At 42.1% G+C, this 26,652-nt stretch overlaps 1 protein-coding gene and 2 long non-coding RNA genes across 7 annotated transcripts in view; 2 read left to right on the top strand and 1 right to left on the bottom strand.

Moving 5' to 3' along the window:
* Nucleotides 1-277: 277 nt before the first annotated feature.
* Nucleotides 278-19,575, top strand: Irak1bp1 (interleukin 1 receptor associated kinase 1 binding protein 1). Its single transcript, XM_042281383.2, has 4 exons — nt 278-840; nt 9,208-9,273; nt 18,815-18,945; nt 19,044-19,575. The coding sequence occupies exons 1-4, from the start codon at nt 529-531 to the stop codon at nt 19,309-19,311; spliced, it is 777 nt and encodes a 258-aa protein (XP_042137317.1). The 5' UTR covers nt 278-528; the 3' UTR covers nt 19,312-19,575.
* Nucleotides 19,527-23,859, bottom strand: LOC121830918 (uncharacterized). Its single transcript, XR_013052870.1, has 3 exons — nt 23,716-23,859; nt 20,103-20,355; nt 19,527-19,657 (listed from the first exon to the last, which is right to left on the bottom strand). It is a non-coding gene; the product is annotated as an uncharacterized LOC121830918 (long non-coding RNA).
* A 1-nt stretch (nt 23,860) lies between these two features.
* The window catches only part of LOC121830920 (uncharacterized), a 114,901-nt gene continuing 112,109 nt past the window's right edge, over nt 23,861-26,652 (top strand). For 3 of the 5 annotated variants that reach the window (XR_013052867.1, XR_006074251.2, XR_013052868.1), the window contains exon 1: nt 23,861-24,020. This is a non-coding gene — a long non-coding RNA (uncharacterized LOC121830920). The remainder of the gene's footprint in view (nt 24,021-26,652) is intronic. The other 2 variants (XR_013052865.1, XR_013052866.1) reach the window with 2 other exon arrangements.

Here is a 26,652-nt window from a genome sequence, read left to right as displayed (position 1 = left end):
ACCCGAAGAACCACACACAGGGTCCAAACTCTCTTGGGCAAAACGTGGTTTATCTCCAGAATCAAAACAAGTTAGTTGCGGGTAAAGAGGATGGGAGCCTGGCACCCTAGGAGGCCGACCTGCACCATAAAACCCAGGAAGACAGGGCTGCGGGGGTTGGGGGGGGGGTCACACACTCCGGAAACGGAGGCCACGTCCGCTTGATGCCCGAGGGATGAAGGGGTGGAGTTGGGGGGGGGAGGGAGCAAGGCCACGTGGGAGGCCCGCGCTCAAGACCCGGAGGCCAGGGTTGCCTGCCCAGGCTCCCGCAGGCCATGAGGACGACGGTCACCGCGTACCGCCCTAGTCGGCCTCCTCCTCGCCGTCGGCCGGTCTCCACTCGGCAGCTGCACCCCGGAACGCGGCGGCCCCGCCGCTCCCATCCCGGCGTCCCCTGCGCCCGCCGCGCTCGGTAGCGGCGCGCGGGGAGCCCGGCGTCAGTCCCCGCCTGCCCGCGGGCATTGCTATGGCAACGCAGCTGCCCCAGCTATGTCGCTGCAACCCGCCCCTCCGTCGCGGGTGTTCATGGAACTGGTTCCCTGGGCTAACCTGGGCCGGGAAAACAACTCGATCTCGGCCTTGGAGGCGCAGCCCGTCGGCAGCCGCCCCCACGTCGCCAAGGCCCACTCCGGAGCCCGCGAGGTCCACGTGAGCGGCTCGGCCGAGGTGTCCGCCAGCCCCGACCGGGCGCAAGTGGCCGTGCGGGTGAGCAGCACCAAGGAGGCGGCGGCCGAGGCCAAGAAGAGTGTGTGCCGCCGCCTGGACTACATCACGCAGAGCCTCCAGCAGCAGGGTCTGCAGGTGAGCCTCCCCGGGGACGGGGACGGGGTGCAGAGCGGGTGACTCGGGAGCTTTGGGGATGCTTTTGTTACCCCAGTATTCATTCCCCGGGCGCAATGGATGCTCGAGCCTGCCTTCTCGAGTCTAAATGAAAGCAGTTATTGGCCGCAGTGAACTTGAAATCCCACATGCAGATTGGATAGTTTTTGTTTTTGTTTTTTTAATCTGGTCTCATTTGCTGCAGTGATTTTGTTTCTAAGCTTAGAGTGTTGAAATGTTTTCTTGAAAAGTTACATGTAAATGCTTGCCTAAGTAGAATGTTGGACCATAATCCCCTGTTGGGGGTTGTTTTTATTCTGCATGTTGAAATTGGCAGGTGAGGAGCTTGAACTGCTTGCTCCCGATCAAAGGTTCCTGTGGAGGGGATCTTCCGTGTAATTGCAGATTTGGCGTCCATTTCCGGTTTATGGTGATCACCTACCCTAAATTTACCAACTTTTTTAGTCTTCACCTTTTTTTTTAAAGTCAGTATATGTAGGTATCATAGGTGAAATGCTTTTTCTTCCTAGACACGCCCATGAAACAAATCACTGAATAGATAGTACCTTAAGCCCCCTTTAAGGAATGGGGCAAAAACGGAAATAGCGTTACTTACTCCACACTGAAACTCTGTTATGCATGTTTTAATATCCCCATTTTCCAGATTTAGAGAGATAAAATAATGCTCTGAACTTTAAGAACTTTATTTGAAATCCTATTCCTGAAACCACAATCGAGGTTGCTTTCAACTTTGCCGCACTTCAGATACTTACGATGAAAGAAACTTGGGAGCCACGCACAATCGTCTATCTCAGGGTTATCATTGTAGAAAACAGGGCCCTACCTGCAGGACCTGTGGTTTTCTGGGGTAACTGATTTGTTCAGAGTGAAACACAATCTTGCTCTGTACCAGAAATGTCATACCTTCGAAAAACAGATCTTTATTTTTAAAAGAAAATAAAGTATTGCATTTTAAAAGAAATTTTGTATTGCATTCAAAACCAGAATAATTGAAATGACCTGGGCAAAAAAAAAAAAAAAAAATCTCCTGTAGTCCTGTTTGAATAATGTAGTTAGCATTTTATGTCGTTGACATAGAACATGATCTGAACCCATGTTTCTAACTCCTAATATGTAAAACAAAATAAATATAGTAATTACATTCAAAGTCATTGTTCAAGGCAAGGTACAGGAGGACTGTAATTTCCCAAATTGTCTTTGCTAATGGAGGAAAGCACTCATACAGATAGCTTGCTCAACAGATGGTATAAAAATCATTCATAGTGCTCCTCAGGGTAAATTATGTTCTTCACAAAGTCCTTATAATATTATACATTTTAAACTTTGAAATATTGGCTTGTAAATATACACTCCTCTGATTAAAGAGCCCCTCCCAATTTCAACACTTGCTTAAGGGATGGAACCTGACTTTCTCATCCATATTTCCTGACTTCTCTTCCTTCCTAATCTAGATGAATTCTGCTTTGTTTTTAAAGAACCAGACCAAAATCATATTCTTGGCATTCAGCACTAATCCCTGTTATACAATACTCCACTTTTTACTTCAAATGAAGTGTATCAGTCTATTATAATTCTTGATGTACTTATCTCTCAGAATGATTGCCATTTGAGTAATGCCCATATACATAATGCATGTCATGAAAAATGCTTTCAACTGAGTTAAAGAGAAAAGAATGAAACAATGCATAAGTTATTAGCTCTATTACTTGTAGATCATGAATTTATGAATTTGTAGGAAGATATAGCAGTCAGTTTTAGCATTGTTTTAATGGGAAAATGTTGTAACGTTCTAAATAATGTTTACTTAACTGAGAAACATTTATTAAGCATTCCCTAACACTGTTCAGATTTATGTGGCACTTAACCTAGTATGGTCTTACTTCAGGGGCTGCTATAATGAAGTATCCCCATCTGAGTAGCTCCTGGACAACAGAAATTTAGTGTTTGTAGCCCTGAAGGATAGGAAGGCTAAGGCACCACGGCTGTGGTTTGGTCTGGTGAAAATTCAGTTCATGGTACATAGGTGGCGCCTTCTCCCTGTGTCCTTACGTGATAGAAGGGACAAGGCAACTTACTGGGGCCCCTTTTTAGTAAGGACACTAACTTAATAAGGACACTAATTCCATCCATGAGGCTCCACCCTCATCATCTAATCTCAAAAACCATTTTATACCCTCACAGTAGTGACTAGGGTGTGTGTGTGTGTGTGTGTGTGTGTGTGTGTGATATGAAGGGCAAAATTTTAGAGACATTTGTTAATCTTTTTTTCTCCAAACTTGGCTTATCAACAGCTTCCAAAGAACCAATCACACAAGTACATTTAGTTTAAGCAACTGTATCTGTTTCTTTTTAAAATGTATATATTAATTAAAACTATACATTATAAATATAATTATAATATATATGAATGTGTATTAATATATGATTTCTGTATTAATTTTATGTTTTGTTCTTTTTTCCCCTTTTATTAAACATAGATTCTTTACAGTTTCCTGTCCTCTACTCCTCCTGGTTCCTCCTACCTCCATTCCCTTTCTGTCTCTCACTAGAAAAGAACAGGTGTCTAGGAGATGACAGCCAAACATAAATATAATTATAAGTAATATAAAAATAAAGCATAGTAAGATAAAACAAAAACATCATATCAAAGTTGGACAAAACAAGCAAACAGACAAATAAAAGAATCCCAAGAGAAGGCACAAGAATCCGAGACCCACTTGTTCACACATTTATGGGGATCCCATAAAAACACTAAGCTAAAAGCTGTAGTATGTATGCAGGGGACCTGCTGCAGACCCGTGCAGACCCTGCGATTGCTGCTTCAGTCTCTGAGTTCGTATGAGCTTTGTTCTCCTGGTGTCCTCTAACCCCCCCCTTCTCCCCCACTACTGCTGCTTCCTCCTCTTCCCTAGGGTTCCCCAAGCTCTGAGAGGAAGGATTTGATGGAGACAGATAATAAATCCTGAGCCCTCTGCTGCTGAAATCCTGTGAGCAGAATAGAATAGCATGATTCGTGCCGCCATGAAAGTATGTGGATAGTACATCGAGGAGATAACATTGATTTTACCTTAAGACTTCCAGAAGGGCTTCATAAAGGAAGTGACATTGTGTTAAAATGTTAAGCACTAGCCAAAAGGAAATCATGCCAGTCCCACATCAGAATGCAGCAGGCATATATGTTAACAGCACTCTGAGTAATTCAGTATGGCTGGAACACATAGGACACTGGGCAGCCTGGGAGAGAATTAAGAGATAAGACTAAAGGAGAGACCTGGAGGCCGGATGTAGACTTGTGTGACTGTACAGCTTTACTTTTTCTCACCGGTGCTACTCTACCTGACAGAAGCAACTTGAAGGAGGAAGAATTTATTTTGGTTCACAGTTTCAGAGGGTCTCGCCGTGGTGGCAGGGAAGGCTGAGTCTGTGGCGTCAAGAGCTAGTCCCATGGCCCGGAGCAGGAAGCAAAAAGAAAGGGACCAGAAGCAGGGCCAAGTATAACTCTGTGAGTGTGCGCACGCTCGCATGCACACATGCAGACACGTGCACATCGTCCTGTAACACTCCACCTTATTCCCACCTCTAGTGGCCTACTTTGCTAGCCAGGCTCCACAGGCTTCAAAATAGCACCACAAGCTTGGAAACAAGTGCTCAAAATACAAGCCTGAGAAGTTATTTTAGATTCTAACACGAGTGTCCTATTGAAGTGTCTCAATAGTCTTTATAATTACGACAGCTACTTACTGTTGACAGATCGTATACAATGCTGTCTCACTTAATATTCCTACCCTATGACGTACTAACATTGCTGCTTTATGGAAGAGAATTCTCAGGACCAGAGTGACTACTGGCAGTTAGCTTGCCCACAGCTAAGAAATGACAAGTTTAGATGCCAGCCAAGAACTTTGACCCACGCTTTTAACTGTTACAGGATGTTATTACTTTATTCTCTTGGCAGTGGATGATGGAGGTGTCAGGGAGGGGACATAGCAGGTGATGTTAATAATCTCCTTTTATATGTTTGCTGGCCCAACACCTGTCTGCCATTATATGTGAATTAATTGCCTGGCCAGGCTCTGAAACTTCCTGCAAATGGGGTCATGCATTAATACCAGGAAATGATATTTCCCTGCCCCACCCTGAGCAGTCTTCAAGTTAAGGTAATAAAGAACTGAGCTGAGTGACTGACAGGAGTGGACAGGAGACCCCCAGCTTCTTCGCTTGTTGAGTGGAGTAACTGAGAGTTCCTGACCCAGCTGCAGTTTCTCCGCAGGGTCAGTTTGAGTTGTCCCCATGGTAATTTGCCTCACAACCCAAACTCTTTTGGTTCCCTTCTGTCTTCCTCCCCACGACCCACCTTTTTTTTTTTGGAATTACCTTCAAAATGAACTAATCCAAACCTTGTTTCCAAATCTGCTTCTGGCCATACCCAAATTAAGATAGGGAATAGTAGGAATAGTTTGGCATGTTCATTTGCTATTGTTTTTCATGACTAAAAAACACATGCTACATATTTACACACGTGTATGTGTTTGTGTATATGAAGAAGGCTTATGAAAAACTTAGGAGGATTAGTTTATACCTTCTCCACTTGGCACAGTAGCCATTATTTTCTTCTGTAACTTTTCAAATTCATTAAGTCCAAAGAAGTGATATTTTCCATTTTAACAATGGAAGTTAAGCTTTTCCATATAAATTTTTAGTTCATAATATTTTGCCCATTTTTCCTTTATCTTTTCTGCATTTTAAGATTACCAATAACTTATGGCTGTCATATATTGCAAAAACAAGTCTGCATCTTGGTTATGTAACTTACATAGTTTTAAACTTTCAAAGTTTTGATAGTTTATTTAGCCAAATTCATTAATCTTTTTTGTATGTTTTCTACCTTTAATGTACTATTTATTCAGCCCATGATTGTAAGGCAATATGGCTATTAAATGGCACATCCTGGAATCTTCAGAGATCCTAAAGAGTCCATAAATACTCTATTCTTGGAGTTTATTTTGGTAAAATAACAAGTTTCATTTTCTTTTAACTAGGTGAGTAGCTGTGCCTGATAACCCTTATTAGTCAGCCTTAACTTTGCAAAATGATCTCCACGTACCTTTAAAAATGAAAACCTCAGGTTGTTTCACATAACTGAAAAATCAGGTTGTTTCGTGGCTAATTAGGATTTATGTGGTTAAGTCCCCTCACTTTCCCGGTATCTTCCTGTGTGACTCTAAATGTTGCATCCATCCCTGAGCCTTACATTACATGATGATAAGTCAGCTTAAGAGACAGCCACAGTTAGTTATTGTAACCACATTAGAAAGAAAATCCTGTGGGCTGGAGACGTGGTTCAGTGGTTAAGAGCACTTTGCTTTTCGTTAGGCACTTTTTTAAAGTTGCTCTTTGCCAAGGGTCTTTGTTTGATTCCTAGTACACACATGGCAGCTGACAGCCCTGTAACTCCAGTTTTAGGAGATCTGATGACCTCTTCTAAACTCTGTGGGCACCAAGCACACACATTGTGCACAGATATGTATGTGAGCAAAACACTTGTACACAGACATGAATCCAGAAGGAAAGCCTGAATGGACAGCCTAAGTTTCTGTTTGTGGCGAGAGACATGCTATAGACAAATTAACTTACATTTTGATACCCGCATGTCTGTGGTAAGCAAATGTGGGGATCCAAAATGGTGGTGGTCTCTCCAGGTTCACTTGAATCACATAGTTGCTGCTGAGTAGGATTCCATACTGCCTACTGTTTTTGAAATATTCCAAGTCATTGGGGTTTTTTTTTTGTTTTGTTTTTGCATTCTTAAGGTATTTTGACCCAGCTCTAGAGTAAAACATCGAGTCATATGGTACTCCTATGTTATCCACACTGTTTAAATTATTACATCTTTGTAAAACCTTTGAGGCCATGTTCTCTCCTCATTACTATGTACTGGGAAGATTTCCTGCCTGCAGGGAACAGGGCATGTTAAATGAGAACATGGAGATGGGGTCTGTAGTTCTAGATGGTAGAAACGTCTACAGAACAAGTAGAACTTCCCTTTATATTTGCTATTGAGCATATATATTTCAGGATAATTGCTTATTTTACAATATTGTGTCATAGTAAGTTTATTCAAATTTTTTTTCTGTATAGTTGTATGGTTTTCACTTTTTAAGTTTAATCTTATATAGCTTTTTTATGGCTATTGAGCCTATTACCTTTTCCATAGTATTTAAAATAGCTATTCCTGTGTTGACCATTTTGTTTTAAAAGTCTGCCTTTTGCTGGGCAGTGGTGCTGCACACCTTTAATCCCAGCACTAGGTAGGCAGAGCAAGGCGGATCTCTGTGAGTCCGAGACCAGCTTGGTCTACAGAGTGAGATCCAGGACAAGCACCAAAAACTACACAGAGAAACCCTGTCTCAAAAAAACAAAAAATAAAACAAGAGTCTGCCTTTTGTATGTGTGTAGAAACAAAATTGTAATATAGTAAGGAGCCTCATGAAGTGGGCTGGCACGGTAGATTGTCAGCATAGCACTGCTGACATTTTGAGCTAGTTCCCTTGTGTTGGATTAACCTGTGTGTTGTAGGATGCTTAGCAATATTCCTGGCCTCTAACCTACAGTGTAGCCAAAATGTAGTCATTTAGGTGCATATTGGTCAGTAAAAAGCCAGACCAAGAAGACAAATGTTTGATTATTCCATCCCTACGACATTCAGAAAAGACAAACCTGTGGAGCGACTAAGTGGTTGACTGTAAAGCGGCTGCACAGGAGAGCCCTTAGTGTGGAAGACCAGTTCTTCACTGTGTGGAGTGGTTGATACATCACCTTATGCATCTGTCAGAACCCAAAGAGCCACAAGTCTCGGAGTAAATAGTAACATTTGCAAGCTAGGGGAGGAAAGGTATCAAACAGCCTGTCAGACATTAGTCCCAGGACAGAATTGAGACTGATTAATGAACCCAGTTCTGTTATAAACAAAGAACACAGCTGTATTAAAGGAAGTGGGGAAGGGCATGTCCTAAGTAACTAGGAAATAGTGTTTTAACTGGAAACTGTAAGGGTAAAGATAAAGGTACAGAAACCCCGTGCTCTGATGGATAAGTCTGTTTTCCAGGGTATACTAGTTCTGAAACCACTGTGCATGTGTACTGGTGTTGAGCAAATCTTCCTTCTCCCTGGTGAAGGAGGAGAATGGAAACAGAATGAACACTGATTCTGACCTAGGACTGTAAGCATCAAGAGGTGCTATGCTCTGCACGGCTCCAGGGATTCACCTGAGGCAGAAAGGAATGAAGAAATGGCATACACATGGACGCACACAGACTGCTCTCCACTAGAGAAGCTGCAGCACCCCGGAAGCTCAGCGTGTTTATTGTAGGCAGTAGAATGGGGAGGTGGGGTTGTTGTATATAGCTGGATAAGGAGGCAGGACCAGTCTCTAGGGTGTAAGAGTGTGTGTGTGTGTGTGTGTGTGTGTGTGTGTGTGTGTGTGTGTGTGTGTGTGTGTGTGTGTGTGTGTGTGTTGAAAGTAAAGTGGCCATTTTCTGCACACACTGTCAGTATTTTGACTGGAAGAAGGCTTTGTTGACCCATGAGGCTGAGGCACTGGGGTCCTTACATGGATTTCCCCATGTCAAGCAATACTCATTTACTCAGGACTTACTTCCTAGATTGTAGAACTCAACGTTTTGCTTCCTTCCATATCTGTGGGAAGATTCAGGGACAATCATGGTCATGTAAGTATATGTGTTGGTTGTGGGGTGTGTCTCTGTCTCTGTCTCTGTCTCTCTCTCTGTCTCTGTCTCTGTCTCTCTCTCTCTCTCTCTCTTTCCCCCTTTGGCTCATAGTTTGAGAAGTACATTGTGGCAGGGAAGGCATAGTGGAATTCTATACTGTAATATTATGGGGTCTACTTCTGTCTTTTGTCTTCTCTATCCAAGAACTTTACATACAACTTGTTTTAAAATCATTCTTGCAACCATATGGTATGTCTATTGACCTGATTTTATACATGTAGAAGCAGAAGCTCAAAAAATACTGAGTAACTTACCCAAAAGTACACAATAGGTACTTTGTCAAATCAGTCCATACCTTCTATACAAGTGAAGTAACTAAAACCTGAAGTGAAAATGGATCAAATTTTTGAACAAGTATGTGTAGGCTTCGGATTGATTTTATGGCAGTTTTAAGGAAGTTTGAAACATCAAGGCAGGCAGCTCATCTTTTGTATACTGTGTGTCTTCCTATTTCAAACTCAGGTTTCTTAATTGTCGGCAGAAACTACAGAATTCAATAGGCAAAGGTTTGGTAACTTAACTGTGGTACTTTCTGTTTCAGGCAGAAAATGTCGCCGTCACAAAGGATATTAGAAGAGTAGAAAATGCTTATCACATGGAAGCCGAGGTACGCACTGAGTGATGGAAAGCACCTTGACCGTGGGGCAGCTGCAATTTAGGTGTAGTGTTGCGCTGAAACTTACCAGAGAGATGAGTCTTATGGTGATGATCAAAAATGCTTTTTCTCAAACTCGTTCTGAGAATATGTGTCTGGTGATGCATTAAAACAAATTTAATGAGATCTACTTAAGAGAAATGATGTCAAATGAAATAGAAACAACAATAGGGAAAAAGCAGCTAAATACTGCAGACTTTTGGAAGTATTATTGGCTGGTGAGCAGAAGTCACTACAGAAAAGAAATTTTCCTTAGATTAAAATTTACATGAAAAAGCTGTAAAGCTTGAGACACTTTTAAAACATTCTTTTGTTTCTCAACACAATTCCATGGTCACTGTGATAAAAAGCATTTAAATTTTAAATCATGCAGTCTTTATCCACATAAGCAGCACACTGTTTTCAGAATGTTCAATCCTTGCTGACTGAGGTCCCAGCATGCTGTGCTTCTCACTCTGAGGGCAGGTGGTCAGGATTTATATCATAGTATGTCTAGTAGTGTAAAACAGCTGTTTCTGACTTTCATGTTTTCACGAGACACTTAGTCCAGCTGCCACCTTGTCACAGGAAACAAAGAGGACCTAGTTAGAATAGAGTCTTGTCTACCAGAGAGACTCTTCCTCTCCAGAGGTAGAAAACCTCCGGAAGCACCGGGTGCTCTCCTGTCAGTCAATGTGATGGTGCTTCCTAGCACTAAGATTAAGGTTAGATCACGGGGGCTCCTACTTCTCAGAGATGAAGTGTAAGATCAGAGTGTCAGGACAGAATGGACATTGGAAAGGTGACTCCTTGTCCCTTGGGATAGGAATTTCAACAATAAACAGTCATCTTTATAAGCTTTGTGATGGCTCATCTAAAATTTAACTATCTGCAGGAAATTTACAATTATTCATTGTGGCCTTAGGCATTCATTCGACATAGATTATTTTGACAGAATGAAGAGTTGTCAGGCAGGATTCTAAATTATAGAGGTTTGATGTTAGTGGGATAGTAGATCCCTCTAAGGGTTCTACCCATTAGGAATTCAGGTTGTAATGAATATAGGAGCAGGCAATCCTAGTTAGGAGGGCAGAGATTTTGTTGCTCTTTATTTTTATGTAGCCCACACTAGCCTCAAGTTTAGGCTCTTCCTATGTCAGTTTTCTGAGTGCTGGGATTACAGTCCAGCCCATCACTCCTAGTTATACTTAGGTTTATTATTATAAAGGCTCACCAAGAGCTCAGGGGAAGAGATTGTTCTAAAACTGAACAAGGGATGGAAAACTGGAGGGTTTTTCAGATCACTGAGTTGTTTTAAGGCTAAAGTTACCAGTTCAGCATGGCAATACATGCTTAGTCCATTTCTAATATTATACAAAGCTTCAGAATACTAAAGATGATAGAACTACTATGGTTTTAGTAGGACAGTAGCTTACAGGTTGTGGTCCAGTTAGTCTCACAATGGAAAGGCCAACAATCTGGTAGTTGCTCAGTCCATGAGGCTGGGTGTCTCCGGTGGTCTTCAGTCTACATTAGAATCCTAGAGAAGGAGGTTCTAAATGCTGGTGAAGGAACGGACTCACCAGCGAGGGTGAGGGCAAGCAGACAAAGAGCAAAAGCTTCTTTCATCCTGTCCAGCTGCTTGGCTTTTAGCTGATTCCAGATGGAGTCCGGTTGACAACCAAGATTAGCCAACGCAACAAGAAACCAGTAAAAATAGAAGTTTTTGACTAATACTATCAGCCAGCCTGACCTGCTTGACATTTATAGATGACTTAGTCCCCAAACCATGCACCCATGCCTTCATCTGGAGCGTTTTCCAAGACAGATTATGTTCTGGGCCAGTAGCCTTAAGCACAGTTGAAACATGCACAGTACATTCTCTAGCCATAGAGGAATTATGTTAAAAACCAATAGAAAGAAAGTTCTCTGCAAGAGCCTGCAAATATTTGGAATTTCAGTACCATGCTTTTCAGTAACACATGTATTAAAGAAGAAATTGAAAGGAAATTAAAAAGTGTATAAGTAAGTTTAAAAAAGACATCATTCCAACTGTGTAGACCTTTCCAGAAACTGAAAAAGGCATAATACTTTCCAGCTCATTCTTTGGAGTCAGAAGATAGTAAAACTTGGTGTGCGTGGAGTGTGGGGCAAATATCAGAAAGAAAACTATATATCATTATCAATCAGATGTTTTAAATTATAAACGAAGTTTTAGCAAATCCAATTCAGTTATATCTATACACATAAGAGTGGTTCATTTTAATTGTCAATTTGATATAATCTAGAATCACTTGAGATTCTCAATGAGGGATTGTCCAGATCAGGCTGGCCTGTGCACATCTGTGGAGGATTGTCTTGATTATGTTAATGATGTAGAAGACCCAGCCCACCATGAGCGGTCCCAGTCTCTGTATTTGGGTTCTGGACTCTGAAAATGGAGAAAGTGAGCTGAGTGGTTGGTCAACATACAGACGTTCATTCGCTCTGCTCTTGACTGGATGTCACTGGCTGCCTCATGTTCCTGTGTTGGCTTCCCTCAGTGCTGGATTGTAACCTGGAATTTTAAAACAAATAAACCTTTTCCCTCTTCAAGTTGTTTTGGTCAGGGTTTTATTACAGCAACAGGACACTAGGCCTCAGATACATACACAAGAAATCATAATAGCCAAGTAAGATTTATCCTAAGCATAAAAGGTTGGTTTAACATTTGAAAAAAATTGATCATTTTGAGTCGCCATATTAAGAAACCAAAAGAGAAAAATGACAGGTTCATTCTGGTAGATGCAGAAAAAGCATTTAATAAAATGCCATCATCAATTCTTAACAAAATTCTTAATAAAATTTAATAAAAAATAACAAAAATTCTCTGCAAGCCCAGTATAGTGGCATATAACTTTAATCTCAGTACTAGGGAGACAGAGGCAGGCCGAGCTCTGTGAGTTTTGGGCCAGCCTGGCCTACGTAGTGAGACCCTGTCTCACTGTATCAAAATTAATCAATTTGATAAGGAGCATCTATTTAAAAAACTGCAGGTAACGTGATGCCTTTATAATGAAATACTGAATACTTTGTGCTTAAGATCAGTTACCATATAAAGATGATGGCTACTCTTATGGCTTCTTTTTAACATTATACTTGAAATTCTAGTCAGTGTAGTTTGGGAAGGGGACAGACAAGAATAAAAATATCCAAACTGAGAAGGAAGAAATAAAACACTTCATTTAGGAGCAACACTACCATCTATCTAGAAAATGTTATGGGAAAAAAAATCTACTGGAAGTAATAAGCATAAATTTTAAATGTCAAGGGATACAGCTGATAAAATATGCTAAAAATCATAAAACATTTCTGAGAGAAAGAACTAAATAAGTGGAGAAATGTATCTTGTTTGTATTTGGAAGACCCAACATTATTGATTCTTGTTCTCCCTAAAGTGAGTTATACATAGATTTATTACAATCCTGTTCCAAATCCTAGCTAGCTTTTAAAAATAGAAATTGGCAAACTGAGTCAAAAATACATTCAGAAATGCAGAGTATCTCCAACCACTTTGAAAAAGCATCTTTAGTTATAATAGCCTCAAACTAGAAACGAATGTTTCAGACAAACTGTGGTTTTATCCACATAACAGAACTCCACATAGAGTAAAACAGTTATGCAGGAAATGGCTGGAACTGCACGTGCAATGCGCCAAGTTAAAGGAGTCTCCAAAGATGGCATATTCCTGGAAGAGGCAGGTCTGTCAATCAGGCACGGGTTGGTTAACTGCCAAGGGCCTGGGAGTTGAGGAGCAACCAGTAATAAAATTAAAGGAGATTTGTGAAGTAATGGGACAGATCTAATTATTTAGAAGAAGGAGGAGGGTTCATGGCCCAGGGGAAGACTTGGAACAGCTCACCTCCAAGGACCTCTAAAGCCCAGGAGCCAGCTCCACAGCATACTGGAGAGTCTTCAGTCTGACTGGAACAAGCTGGGGGTCTCCACAGTTGCCAAAAGGCCAGCGAGAAGCCCATCACCAGGCAGATTGTGACCATCCTGGGGAAGACACGTCACCCTGAGCACTTCCTCTGCATCTATAGCCAATAAGAGCTCAGATCCTGGAACTTCTCTGAGGTGCTGACACTTCTGTTCCTCGTATGGAAGTGTTCGTAAGAAGAGGGAGAAGCCTGCTGCTGGACACATTATTCTGACAGTTTGCACCCAAGTGTGGTGGCTGTGTTGGAGCCATCCTGGACAACTACATCCCACTCTATGGCACCCTGAGTGCATGTGTGCTGGGAGTATTTCCCGCTTTTTGTCAGCAGCTTCTTTGAGCAAATGGGCAGCAGTACTTGGAGGCGCACTGCCATGGGCAGCGGGATTTTGTTCTCCTGTTATCAGCTGCTGCATCAAGAGCAGAGCCGAGAAGTTCCACCCCAAACACTTGAAGTCAGTGCCTTCTACCTCAAGCTCCTCAACAAGGCCTCTTCCAAGAATCAAACAGCAGCCTCACTGCCGGAGCTTCCTCACGCTCTTCTACATTGACCTCCTTCATCTGCCTCTTTCCCCAACTGCTGCTGGGACCCAGAGACCCAGGGGTGATGGGGCACATCCAACAGAAACTAGAACCTTGCCATCATCAGGTGCTGGCACAAGACAGGACCAGGATGTTGGGATCTTGCCAGGTTCAGTTCTCTAGAACCTGAGAGGCCTCCTTTCCTGTTCTGTGGCTATCCCTCCCAGGCTTCCTGCTTTTTGTTTTTCCCAGAGAAGAAAACTGGGACCCAATCGGCTCCATGTGCATCCCTACAAATGACCTGGCCAGACCAGGCTAAGTCAGCACACCACACTGAGGCCCCTCACACTCAAATTTAACTAGTGGAGTCAGCGTGGGAGAGCAGACAGGATCAGCAGAAGCCACACACACACACACACACACACACACACACACACACACACACCCTTGTTTCTCCCACCCCTATGACCTTGAGACTACTAGGGACACCTGGCCCCCTCATAAACCCCTCCATCCAAGGATGGATGTACCCACAGGCCACTGAAGGTCTTTGGGTTTCCACTTTACCATCTCCCAGGATTTGAATGACTGCCTTACTTCCTCATTGCCCCTTTTATACATGCCTCAGGATTACTGAAAAGGGACTCTCCAGCAATAATGTTTCATAGTCATTTTCTCCATCTCTGGGGATGTTGTGAGGTGGGGAATGTTGCCCCTTGCCTCAACACTACACATGTCTCAGCACTACCAAATTTATAGATTCATTTATTGAGGTTTTAATTTGGATTGCTTAAGTTGATTTTACTTCTCTATGCAGGTGATTTTGAAGACTTTTTTTTTTTTTTTTTTTTTTTTTTTGGTTTTTCGAGACAGGGTTTCTCTGTGTAGTTTTGCGCCTTTCCTGGAACTTACTTGGTAGCCCAGGCTGGCCTCGAACTCACAGAGATTCGCCTGCCTCTGCCTCCCGAGTGCTGGGATTAAAGGCGTGCGCCACCACCGCTCGGCTGATTTTGAAGACATTTTAAAGATAGCCCCTTTTGGTTCTTGTATTCTTGCGGCAACCTTGGCTTTGCTATGGGGGGAGCAATTTGTTTTGTTTCTTCTGAGAACAAGCCAATTAAGTTGGGAAAAGCTCTTGACCTCTTTTGGAACTTCACAGCTCCGTCTTACCCAGGACTGTTTTTAAACAGCTATATTTTAAAACATCTTCCTTACTGCTCAGGGCAAGAAGCTCTTAATTAAACCTGGCTTAAGGGGATTTGACCTTTTTGGACCTGGAATTCTGAATCTCATCTGCCCTGCCTGTGGGGGTCCACAGAGGCTCTCTAGTGAGACCTTACTCAGGGTCAGAGAACCTGGGCTTGCTTTACCCAGTAGGGCTGCATAATGGGATGATTTGGCTACAGGTGTGGTTACCAGGTGTTTTGAAGGGTCTACAATTGGCTGTGCATTGTGTTTTGATCTTGAAAGGGGAGGTCTTTTGTCTCACCCCTTGGCATTGTATAAAAAGCCCTTTGGAATAAAACTTGAGGCTAACATTTTAAGATATAAAGGAATCAGGCCGGGCAGTGGTGGCGCACGCCTTTAATCCCAGCACTCGGGAGGCAGAGCCGGGCGGATCTCTGTGAGTTCAAGGCCAGCTCCAGGAAAGGCGCAAAGCTACGCAGAGAAACCCTGTCTCGGAAAAAAAAAAAAACTTGAGGCGACTGGGTATTGACCCAGGGCCTTCCCGAAGCTATCCTGTGTCGCTGTCTTTCCTGTCATCTAGTATGTATTTCTATAATACTTCCTCATTCATCTCTCCTCCCCACGTGAACCCTTCTGCGGGTTGGACTGACACCTGCCCAAGGAAGGCAAAGGGGAAAGTACATGTTGTGGGGCCAGTTCCTGTCTGAGTAAGCCATCGGGAAGCCTGGGTTCCCCCATGAACCTGTTGGCAACAAAGAAAACCCACAGAACACATATAGCCCCTTAATGCTTCTCTGAGGCTCACCCTTCTGCCTTCTCATGAGAACTGATGTCTGATTTTGACCCAGAAGACCATAAATGTCTCTGGTCTTGATTCCATTGGGTACATCACTTCCTCAAACTTCCTGGAGACTGGGCAGAGGTGGTTCCCTTTTCACGGGTGAGATTCATGCTAGGAGCATCTGAAAAGAAGGCCCCAAGTTTATGCAGGGGAGGAGTCTAGTAGGGTTTGAGGTGAAGGACAAGATCTTATCAGAGCAACAGGAAGCTGCATAGTTCTGTAGTAGGCTTTTTTGGACCACCAGCCCAAAATCATGACACAGAGACTTATTAATTATGAAAGCTTGGCCATAGCTTAGGCTTGTTCCTAACTAGCTCTTATAACTTAAATTAACCCATTCCTATTAATCTATGTGCTGCCGCATGGCTCGTGGCTTCTACCTCTCCTCTTGCATGTCCTGCTTGCTCTGCATCCGTCTGGCTCCTCTGCCTTTCTTCTTCCCCAAGACCTCTCTGTCCTCAGAAGTCCCACCTAACCTCTTTCTGCCTAGATATTGGCCATTCAGCTCTTTATTAAACCAGTCACAGTGACACATCTTCACAGTGTAAAGGAATATTTCACATTTCCCCCTTGTCTAAATAAAAATGAAAGGTTTTTTAACTCTAACATAATAAAACTATAAATACAAAAAAAAAAAATTAAAGCCGGGCGGTGGTGGCGCACGCCTTTAATCCCAGCACTCGGGAGGCAGAGGCAGGCGGATCTCTGTGAGTTCGAGGCCAGCCTGGGCTACCAAGTGAGCTCCAGGAAAGGCGCAAAGCTACGCAGAGAAACACTGTCTCGAAAAACCAAAAAAAAAAAAAAACTATAAATAACAGGGGCCACCTATTTTCACTGGTGTCTGTTCCCCTTGCTCTGAAAACACACAAACTTTCAAAGGTAACATACATAATACACATATATATGTATATGTGTGTATATACATATATATATACATATATATATGCATTAACACATGGACTGTGCATTGTACACAAGCCAGCCAAAGATGATTTTATTTTTATGTTTGAACAGGTAAAATATGTGTCACCTATCTTGTAGTTTTACTAGGTTTATTTCTTTATGTCTGTAGCCAGGATTTTCAGAAGGTCTCCCCCATCACTCTTGATTCTCTTTAATCTTGAATGAATCCACAGCCTTTTATTTCCTGTGGAAACAAAAGCATAACCTCTTCCCCAATGCAATACATTTTTTGGATTCCATCTTAAAGGTCCCTCCCCCCCCCCAGTCTGGATCTATCTTCACTGAACATCTGAGTGTTCTCTGAACACATGAGACAAATCTTAAACTGTTATGTCAGCTGCTGCTCAGCTCAGCTTAGTGCATGGTGCTGTTGGTTGGCTCCAGGCCACAGGCAGCGGCCAGTAGCCACATCTCTGTATGCTGCTGAGCCTACTTGGGAGACCATGGTCACCGGGAAGCTGCAGTTGACTCCATGTTCCAAATTTTTTTTAACCTTTCTCAGGCCTTATGTGGATGTATGTGGCCCCACGTTGGGTGCTCTCATGCTCATGGATGAAATAAGTCCAGAAGGATCCATAGGCAGATGACCTAAACCATGCACCAGCCTCTAAACAGAGGCCCAGTGTAGTGACGTTCCAGAAGAGTGTACTATCAGGGCCAGGCTGGCAGCCAGCCCAGATCTGGGGAGGTCAGCCTGGTCACTTCAAAGGTTTGATATTGATTGATTGGTTTTTGGAGCTGGAGAGATGGCTCAGTGATTAAAAGCACTGGCTGCTCTTCCAGAAAACCCAGTTCAATTTCCAGCACCCACATATCATCTAACAAACATCTGTGACTCCATTTCCAAAGTATCTAATGACCTCTTCTGGCTTCCATAGGCACAGCACACGCATAATATACAACCACACATGTAGACAAAACTCCCACACACATAAAATAAAAGTAAATCTTAAAAGAATGGCCTTTGAAAGAACATTGATAATATATTGAAGTGGAGATATGGACTCACTAAAAGGGAAAACTTCAGGCTTTGGAGTTTCCCAATCTTGCAATTTAAAGTGACCCACTGAATCTTTGTTCCTTTGTCTGTTGCTCTGACCAGTATTTACTAAAACCAGATGGGACACTACTCTTCCTTGGCTAACATTTATGACCAAACACTGCTGTCCATGCTGTATGAGGTCAGCTCCTCTTCAGTTCCTCCTGCTCCTCTACAACCTGTGCATATTCATTTTAACAGCTTGAGATTTTGAAAGGCCCTCTAATAGAAAAGAGTTGGTCTTCCATTAAAAGCTGAAAATACTACAGCTTTCAAGTTTTGCTGAAATGAGACTGCTGCTCTATGTTTAAAGGTGGATACATAGGGAAATAGATTCACTTCTGTGTGTAGTAAGACCACTGGAAAGGGACACACACCTCAGTGGTATCAGTAAAGGGTGACATACTAACTACCAATCAGAATCTAATTGAATAAATTGGACTAAGAAGTCAGAATGGTATCAGGGTTAGAAATTAGCCAAATAATGAAGCTGAAAGGGAGAACCCTCCAATTTTCAGAAAAAGTAAAAATTTTAAAATGTTTTTAAAATTTTTTTAAATATACAAGCTAACATCAGATCATTTTAAATTTCATAGTCACAAGTCTTTGGGTTTTTTTTCTTATCTGGTGTATTTGTTATTTGTTACTATAAAAGAACCTTATAATCTGGCTTTACTCCTTTCCTCCCTCCCTCCCTCCCTCCCTCCCTCTCTCCCTCTCTCCCTCCCTCCCTCCCTCCCTTCCTTCCTACCTGTTTATCTGTTTGAGACAGGGGCTTGCTGTGTAGCCCTGTCTGACCTGAAACTTGCTTTGTAGACCAGGCTGGTCTTGAACTCACAGATCTACTTGACTCTGTCCCCCAAGTGAGAGATTAAAGGTGTGCACTACCACACCAGCTTGGCTTTACTTTTTATACTCAGATTTAGACAAAATTTTAAAACTACATGAGGCATGACAATAACTTCAAGTATCATTTCACTTACAGGTCTGCATTACATTTACTGAATTTGGGAAAATGCAAAATATTTGTAACTTTCTGGTTGAAAAGCTAGACAGCTCTGTTGTCATCAACCCACCTGAGTTCTATCACACTCCAGGTTCTGTTGAGAATCTTCGGTAAGTTGAGCACATCTTTATATTATTCATCCTAATTAAAACTATTGAGTGTGGCGGTTCCTTTAATGCCATATTAATCTTTACTTTCAACCCCTAAGGCGGCAAGCCTGTCTTGTTGCTGTTGAGAATGCATGGCGCAAAGCTCAAGAAGTCTGTGACCTTGTTGGCCAAACTCTGGGAAAACCTTTACTAATCAAAGAAGAAGAAACAAAAGAATGGGAAGGCCAGATTGATGACCAGTTATCCAGACTCCCAGGCTCATTAACTGTACAACAGAAAATCAAAAGTGCAACAATACACGCAGCTTCAAAAGTGTTTATTACTTTTGAGGTAAAAGGGAAAGAGAAGAAAAAAAAGCATCTTTAAAATCCAACTAAAGCATACTGTATTTGTATTTCCAAATCTGTTTTTATATATTTTATAATGCTTATTTCTGTCCTGAACATACATGTTGTAGGGTATACTGATTCTCTATAAAATCTGCCGCTTTTTGAACATAATCCACAGAATGCTTATGTTCACTCTCTAGTTTCCAAAACACTCTGAGAAGTACTATGGGAAATAAATGTATTAAAACACACTTTTGTATACTGACAATTTATATATTTAAAATAAAATGAACAAAAACCAGCTGATGTTGAATTTTTGCTTCCAAGAATAGTTATGTCTTGTGTTTATGTGTCCAGTTGTACAGAAATAGATAAAATCTGAGCTGCATATCAAGAAAAAAATTATGTTCCATAAAAAAGTTTCTATTTCATCAGTTTATATCTTTTTTTAAAAAATTTTCTAGAATATATTTTGATTATATTCTTTACCCTCCCCCAACTCCTCCTAGATCCTAACCCCAACATCCACCCAACTTTTATATTCTTTCTCTTAAAAAAAAACAAAATAAAAACAAACCAAAGTATGCGCATGCTCTCTCTCACTCTCTCCCCCTTCTCTCCCCCTTCTCTCTCTCTCTCCTCTCTCTCTCTCTCTCTCTCTCTCTCTCTCTCTCTCTCTCTCTCTCTGTCACACACACACACACACACACACACACACACACACACACACACACACACAGAATAGATTCTGATTTTATTGGCCAATTACTTCTGATTTGATCATGGGGCCTGCCCTGAGGTGTAGTTAATATACCCAGTTTCACATACCTTGTTGAAGAAAAGTGTTTCTCTCTCCCAGCAGGTACCAATTGCAAACAGCTTCTTGGTTATGGGTGGGACTTTGTGTCTACTTCCCCTTCTCTGTGCTGGGATTGTGTCTGCCTTAAACTTGTGCACACTTGTAACAGTCTCTGTAAGTTCATATGTACATCAGCCTTGTGTCTGGAAGAAGTTATTTTCTTGGAGTCATCCATCACTTCTGTTTTCACAGCCTTTCAGCCTTCTGAATAGATCCCCGAGCCTTGAAGAGAGTGTGTTTGTTGATGATTAAGGCTGAGTGCTCCAAAAACTCTCTGCACATTGTCCAGTTGTGGATTTCTGTGTTAACTACAGTCTACAGCAAGAAGAAGACTCTCTGATGAGGGTTCAGCAATGCTCTGATCTATGGATATAGCAATATGTCTTACAAGTTATTTTATTGCTATGTTCCTTTAGTAGAATAATAGTATGTTCCCCCCTTGGGCCAGTGAACTATCTATTTTTAAGTTCTAGCCTTATTAACAGTGTCATGTATGAGTTCCATAAGATACTTGCTCATTCATGTTCATTTCTATTTTATTCATAAAAGTACAAATTGGCAACAGCTTAGGTGTTTATCTACTTATGAATAGGTAACAAAATTGTAGTATATTTACACAATGGAATATTATTCGGCTGCTAAGAAAAATGAAAATTTTCAGGCAAATGGATAGTGCTAGAAACAATCCTTTAAACTGAAGGAACCCAGATCCAAAAGATACACATTGCCTTCTTTATGGGTTGGTGTTAGGTTTTAAGCTTTAAATATATGTGTTTCAATCAGAGTGACCACAAAAGTTAGTAAGAGAATCGGAAGGGAGAGTGAATCTTCCAAAGAAGGGGGAACACTATAGTGTTGTAAAGGGACAATGGAATTAAAAAACAAAACAAAGCCCCAAAAAATTAGGATAGGAAGATTAAATGAGAGGAGAGAGATAAGGGGAGTATGGGGACAACGAACACTAACTTTTGAAGTCATGTGAAACCTACTACTTTAGAAGCTTTCTAAAATACATTCTAAAAGGAGCTTATGCTGTGGAATAATTCTTCTGTACACTGAATATGTGTTACTCTCACTGGTTAATAAAGAAGCTGATTGGCCTGTAGCAAGGTAGGATAAACTTAAGGGGAACAATCAAACTGAAGATGCTGGGATGAAGGGGGCTGAGGAAGCAGGACATGTAGAAATTGAGGTAACAAGCGATGAGCCTCATGGGAGATGGTAAAATAAGAAATATGGGTTAAGTGTAAGAGTTAACTAGTAACAAGTCTAAGCTATCAGGTGAGCATTTGTAATTTATATTAAGTCTGCGAGTGATTATTTGGGAGCAGGCAGTCAGGACAGGTAAACTCCACCTACAAGTTTAAATAGGGTACTGTATAGTGGAGGAGACAATACCCCAACTAGATATCATATGCCACCAAATAAATTCCTCAATATCAGGAATAGGTTACATCTTTTTGAGATGTTGGCCAACGGGGTCCCATAGATACCCCCCCTCTTCACCAAACATCATAGACTTTTGCCAAGGCTATTGGTTACTCTCCACAGCCTGAGGGTAAGGCTCTACTGATGAAGACACCACTGATGTCACTGAACATGGAGAAATGGAGCTGGTGCTCAACAAGAAGCTTCACCCCCTATGACTAAGGTGCTACACATATTACTGGAGGAAAAAAGTAATCATCCATCTCACCCAGCTGTAAAGCCTGTGAGCTAAAATAGAAACCTGCCAGCGAGATGGGGCCACTGGTACAACAGTGGTACAGATGTTATGGGAGTAACCAACCACTTTTTTTTTATGTGGGTAGACCCTTCTTAATCATGGAAGGTTAATACACACACACACACACACACACACACACACACACACACACACACACAAGTATGTATATGCCTGTGTAGTGATATGTTGTGTACCCTAATAAAATTTGCCTGGAGATCAGAGAACAGAACAAGCCACTAGATTAAACACAGAAGCCAGGCAGTGGTGGCACACACCTTTAATCCTAGCACCTGGGAGGCAGAGATGCATCTAGATCTCTGTGAGTTCAAAGCCACCCTGGACTACATGAGATTGACTCAGTCTAGGAGAGAAACAGAGCCAGGCAGTGGTGGCACACACCTTTAATACCAGCATTGGGAAGCACACATGCCTTCTAATCTCAGCACTAGGAAAGTTGAGACAGGAAATGATATGGGTGGGAGGAGAAAGGTATATAAGGCGTGAAGAGACAGGCACAAAAGCTTTTTCGGCTGAGGAAGCTTTTTTGGCTGCAGCCCTTTTGGCTAGAGCTCTTTCAGGCTGAGGAGTTGGTGAGGTAAGAGGTGGTGGCTGTGGCTTGCTCTGTGTCTTTGATCTTTCAGCTTTCACCCCAACAATATCAAGCTCTGGGATTTTTTATTAAAAGACCTTGAGAATTTCAAACATGCCTGACTGCTTTTATGGTTCTATAATATAACTTGAAAGCATGAAATAACTATAGATAATCTTATAAGGTTAGCAAGCACATTTTAAAGATTATTTATTTAGTGACTGTGAGTAAATACCACAGCCTGCATGTGGAGCTCACTGGACAACTTTGTAGAGTCAGTTTTGTTGGGTCTGGGGTCACACAATAATGGGAGACAGACCACCCAAAGTCTAATAAACCAGAAGCAGACTTTATTCCAGAAAAAAAAAAACAAAGAAAGAAAAATCACCACGGGGCACAAAAGCATATCAGCTAGCTGAGAGCACAGCCATGGTTCAGATTCTGAGGCTGTGGCAGTTGGAGTGGGGTCATGAGCCCCTTCTTATAGCATTAGGCATGGACAAAGGAATTTTTACAGTTTTGAGTTAAACTTGTAGAGACAAATTGCTTTTAGGTGTTAAAATTTTCAATTAACAAAGTTTTAGAGGGTTTTAGCTAAACGGTATTTGTATATCCCTGCAGCCCTTCCTGACACAGATAATTGATGTTCACCCAAGCCTGCAACTTTTCCTGACACAGCTGTGTTCCCAAAGCAGGAGGAATATGAAAGAATGTAAAGTGGCTTGTCACGTAGAACTCATTAAAAGTTAACTTTGGTTTCAGTAGTAAGTGGTAGGGGGTTATCAAAATAGCTAACCCCAGGGCTACAGAGGGCAATCTTCAGGGGAAAAAAAAAAAAAACACTAACATTTGGGTTGCTGACGGAACTGTCAATCGTAAAACACAGAAGGGCCCAGTTACAGGTTAGTCCCTATTTGCTGGCCAAGTTGATGGCTGTCATTTTTCCATCTCTTAATTTTTTAAGGTTTTATTCCTACATTCCTATCTTATTCCTGTATTTCTAGACCCTTCAGTTTCACCTTCCAACCTGCTGAGGTGGTGCCTTCCTTGTTTCTGCTGATAACAGTTTGTAGTCCAGACAAGCTGATCAAGAGCTTCCTGGCAGCCCTCCAGGCCCGACCTCCCATTTTGTCATAGGCATGCTGTGCTTACCGATGAAGACTAAAGGTATAAAGTTGTTTATCAGCTGATAGCAATTTAACTTCTAATCGCTGCTGTGTGACAAGACTTTTCCTGGTGAGACACAACACAACACACATGTACTCACCCCAGAGAGAGCACCCATGGTTGACCCAAGTATGGAGAGCACCGAAGTGCGATTGGTGAACCAATGAATTCTACAGGGATCATCTACAGGAACAGAGGTGAGGGGTAAAGGAGCAGAAGTGATTCTAAGACAGCTGCATCACCGAAGCCCCCTGGAGCCTAGATGACTGTCACAAACAGCTGCATCACAAACAGCTGCATCACCGAAGCCCCCTGGAGCCTAGGTGATGGCTCACAAAGCTAGGAACCTGGAGCACACTGCACAGTCTGCAGGCAGCGCAACAGGATGGCAAGTGTACTCTCCAGGTACCTCAATTAGTCTAAACCTCTTCCAGGCAGCTCTTCTGGTTTCTGCTTCTTCCAGGCAAGGTGGTCAGGTCTCAAGAGTCTTTGAAGCTCGGTTTGTCTGAGAGTGACCCTCAGCAGTCTTTACTCTTAGGAGGGAGGGGCCCAGTAATCTGGTCAGTTTCAGAGACTTCCTTACTGAAGCTATCTTGAGTTGTTTATCTTTTGTCTTAAAGAGTTTACCTGCAGGGCTGGAGAGATAACTTGGTGGTTATGAGCACTGACTGCTCTTCCAAAGGACCAGGGTTCCAATTCCCAGCACCTACAAAGTGGCTCACAACCTTCTGTAACTCCAGTTCCGGGGGATCTGCTGCCCTCTTCTGGCTTCCATGGGCAATGCATGTACATGGTGCACAAACAGGTGGGCAAAACACCCACACACATCAAAAACAAAAACCAATCACAAAATTTTAAACTTTGTATGGTGATACACACCTTTAGTCTCAGCAGCTGGGAGGCAGAGGCAGGCTGATCTCTTTGAGTTCAAGGCCAGCCTGGTCCACACATAGCAAATTCCAGGACAGTCAGAACTACAGAGAGACCCTGTCTTTAAAAAAAAAAAAAAAAAAAAAAAAAAAAAATTACCTGCAGGATAGAATGTTAAGTTCTGGAGGGAAATTGCTTAGCACTGACAAAGCATATACTGGTCTCGTGATGGATGATGTAAGGGACCTCACTCTAAAACTAGAGCAAACCTGTTGCTGGAGAATTTCTCTCCAGCTCCCGCTGCCAAGTCCCGCCAGTACCAGAGCCCTCTTACTTGGTTGGGTCTGAGCGGCTGTGGGACTGGCGGGTGACAAAGATTTGTCCTGACTGTGGGCAAGGCAGGAAAACTCTAGCTACACAAACCTTTCCTGACAATGTTTTCTTATGAACCCCCTTTAAAAAAGGTACAAAAAGCAGAGTATTACAATTGGTATTTAAAAGGCAAAAGACTGTTTTTCTAAGTATATTTGAAACAGACCCACTATTATATATATTACGTGTATATATATAATAGGAAAGTCTATTAAACAAGGTTTATTTATAGTAATCACTGGTAAAAATTAGGAGTCCACTTAGTCACAAGTACAAGTCTGTTGTAGTTGTAATTTAGCTTATTTTATGACAATTCTGATTTGAGTTAGTTTAAGCTGAATATAAATAAATAAAAGCTGGAAAATAATGTGTAATTCAAGATGCAGCTCCTGGTATCTTCATAAAAACTACTGTGTCCTTCTCTGTAATGTAGGTCAAAGAAATACCATTACGGTCAGTTTTTTGTTTGTTTGCTTGCTTGCTTGTTTTTTGTTTGTTTTGTTCTTTGTCAAGAATTTGATACTGAGGATCTGGAAACATAAAGCATGAATTATAAGGTCAAAACAATTAATACATTTCCTACAACGAAATTTTGATAGAAAGTGAATGGTTCTTTATTTGTGCTAGGAAAAAAAATACAGTTTAATTAAAATCAACCTAGATACTTTTCTACTCAAAATTTAATGTAGCCTAAGTTAGTTCCAAATAAGGTGTGTTAAATGTTAGTGACTAATCCACACCTGACATTATTCTCAGGGACAGGTAATAGACATCTATCAAGAAGAAAAACATATTCTCTTCTTTAGACTTACTTATTTTTATTTATGTGTATGGATGCATGTGTGCTGGGTGCCTTCAGAAGTCAGATGAGAGCATTGACCTTCCCGGAACTAGAGTTGCAGACAATGCCCAGTGCGGGTGCTGGGAACTGGACTCTAGTTCCTTGAAAGAGCACTCTTGACTGCTGAGCCATCTCCCCATCACTAAGAAATACTCTCAAAAACCTTTTATCAGAAAGACATTTGTTTCCACTCTTCTGGCCACAATCTATATCTGTCCCAGGAGATTTCCACCCAGTCCCCAGATACTGTAAAGGAATCAACCTCCACTCTACTATTGCCCCAGGACCAGCTCACCTCCCTAATCTCAGTGGTCCTACAAAACTAAACAGCCTTGACTTGCTGACAAGAAAGGAGGTACATGTCTCTTGTTACTATGTAAATCAATCTAGCTAGGTAGAAAGATGGGATTAAAGACATCCCTGAGCTGGCAAGCAGATCCAGCCTCTGGGAGCTGACTCAAATTAAGGACTCTCAGTATGGTGGTCTGCATCTCGTTTCTCTCCTCTGCCCTCAGATTTCGATCTTCCACATAGTCATGATTGCCCCATCTCTTCAGAATTGTTCAGGAAGGAATTAATGAGCTACCCCGATGTTCAGTGAAACAGATGCCTCTGACAGAATTCCCTCAAGTCCATTGCCTTCCAGCTTGAGCCCCTGTTTTGGACCAGCATTCCAAGCCCCACCTTTTCCAACATCCCTACTCAACAGGAAGCAGCTTACCATTTGCTACCTACCTACCTACCTACCTACCTACCTACCTACCTACCTACTATCTACTGTCACCCCTTATTGTCAGTAAAGGGCTAGAATGTTAGGTCCCCAAATGAGGCCCCAAAGTGCTGATGACAAGGACCCGTCTTCCACCTGAGAGGGATTAGGGAACAGAAATCTCAAGCATTTCTCAGAAGCCCCCAAAGGCTGGCTGAATGCTCTAAGAGCAACTGTCAGCACCT

This window comes from Peromyscus maniculatus, chromosome 7, assembly GCF_049852395.1.
Source record: "Peromyscus maniculatus bairdii isolate BWxNUB_F1_BW_parent chromosome 7, HU_Pman_BW_mat_3.1, whole genome shotgun sequence".
Taxonomy (NCBI): domain Eukaryota; kingdom Metazoa; phylum Chordata; class Mammalia; order Rodentia; family Cricetidae; genus Peromyscus; species Peromyscus maniculatus.
This window is presented reverse-complemented; position numbering and strand designations above follow the sequence as displayed.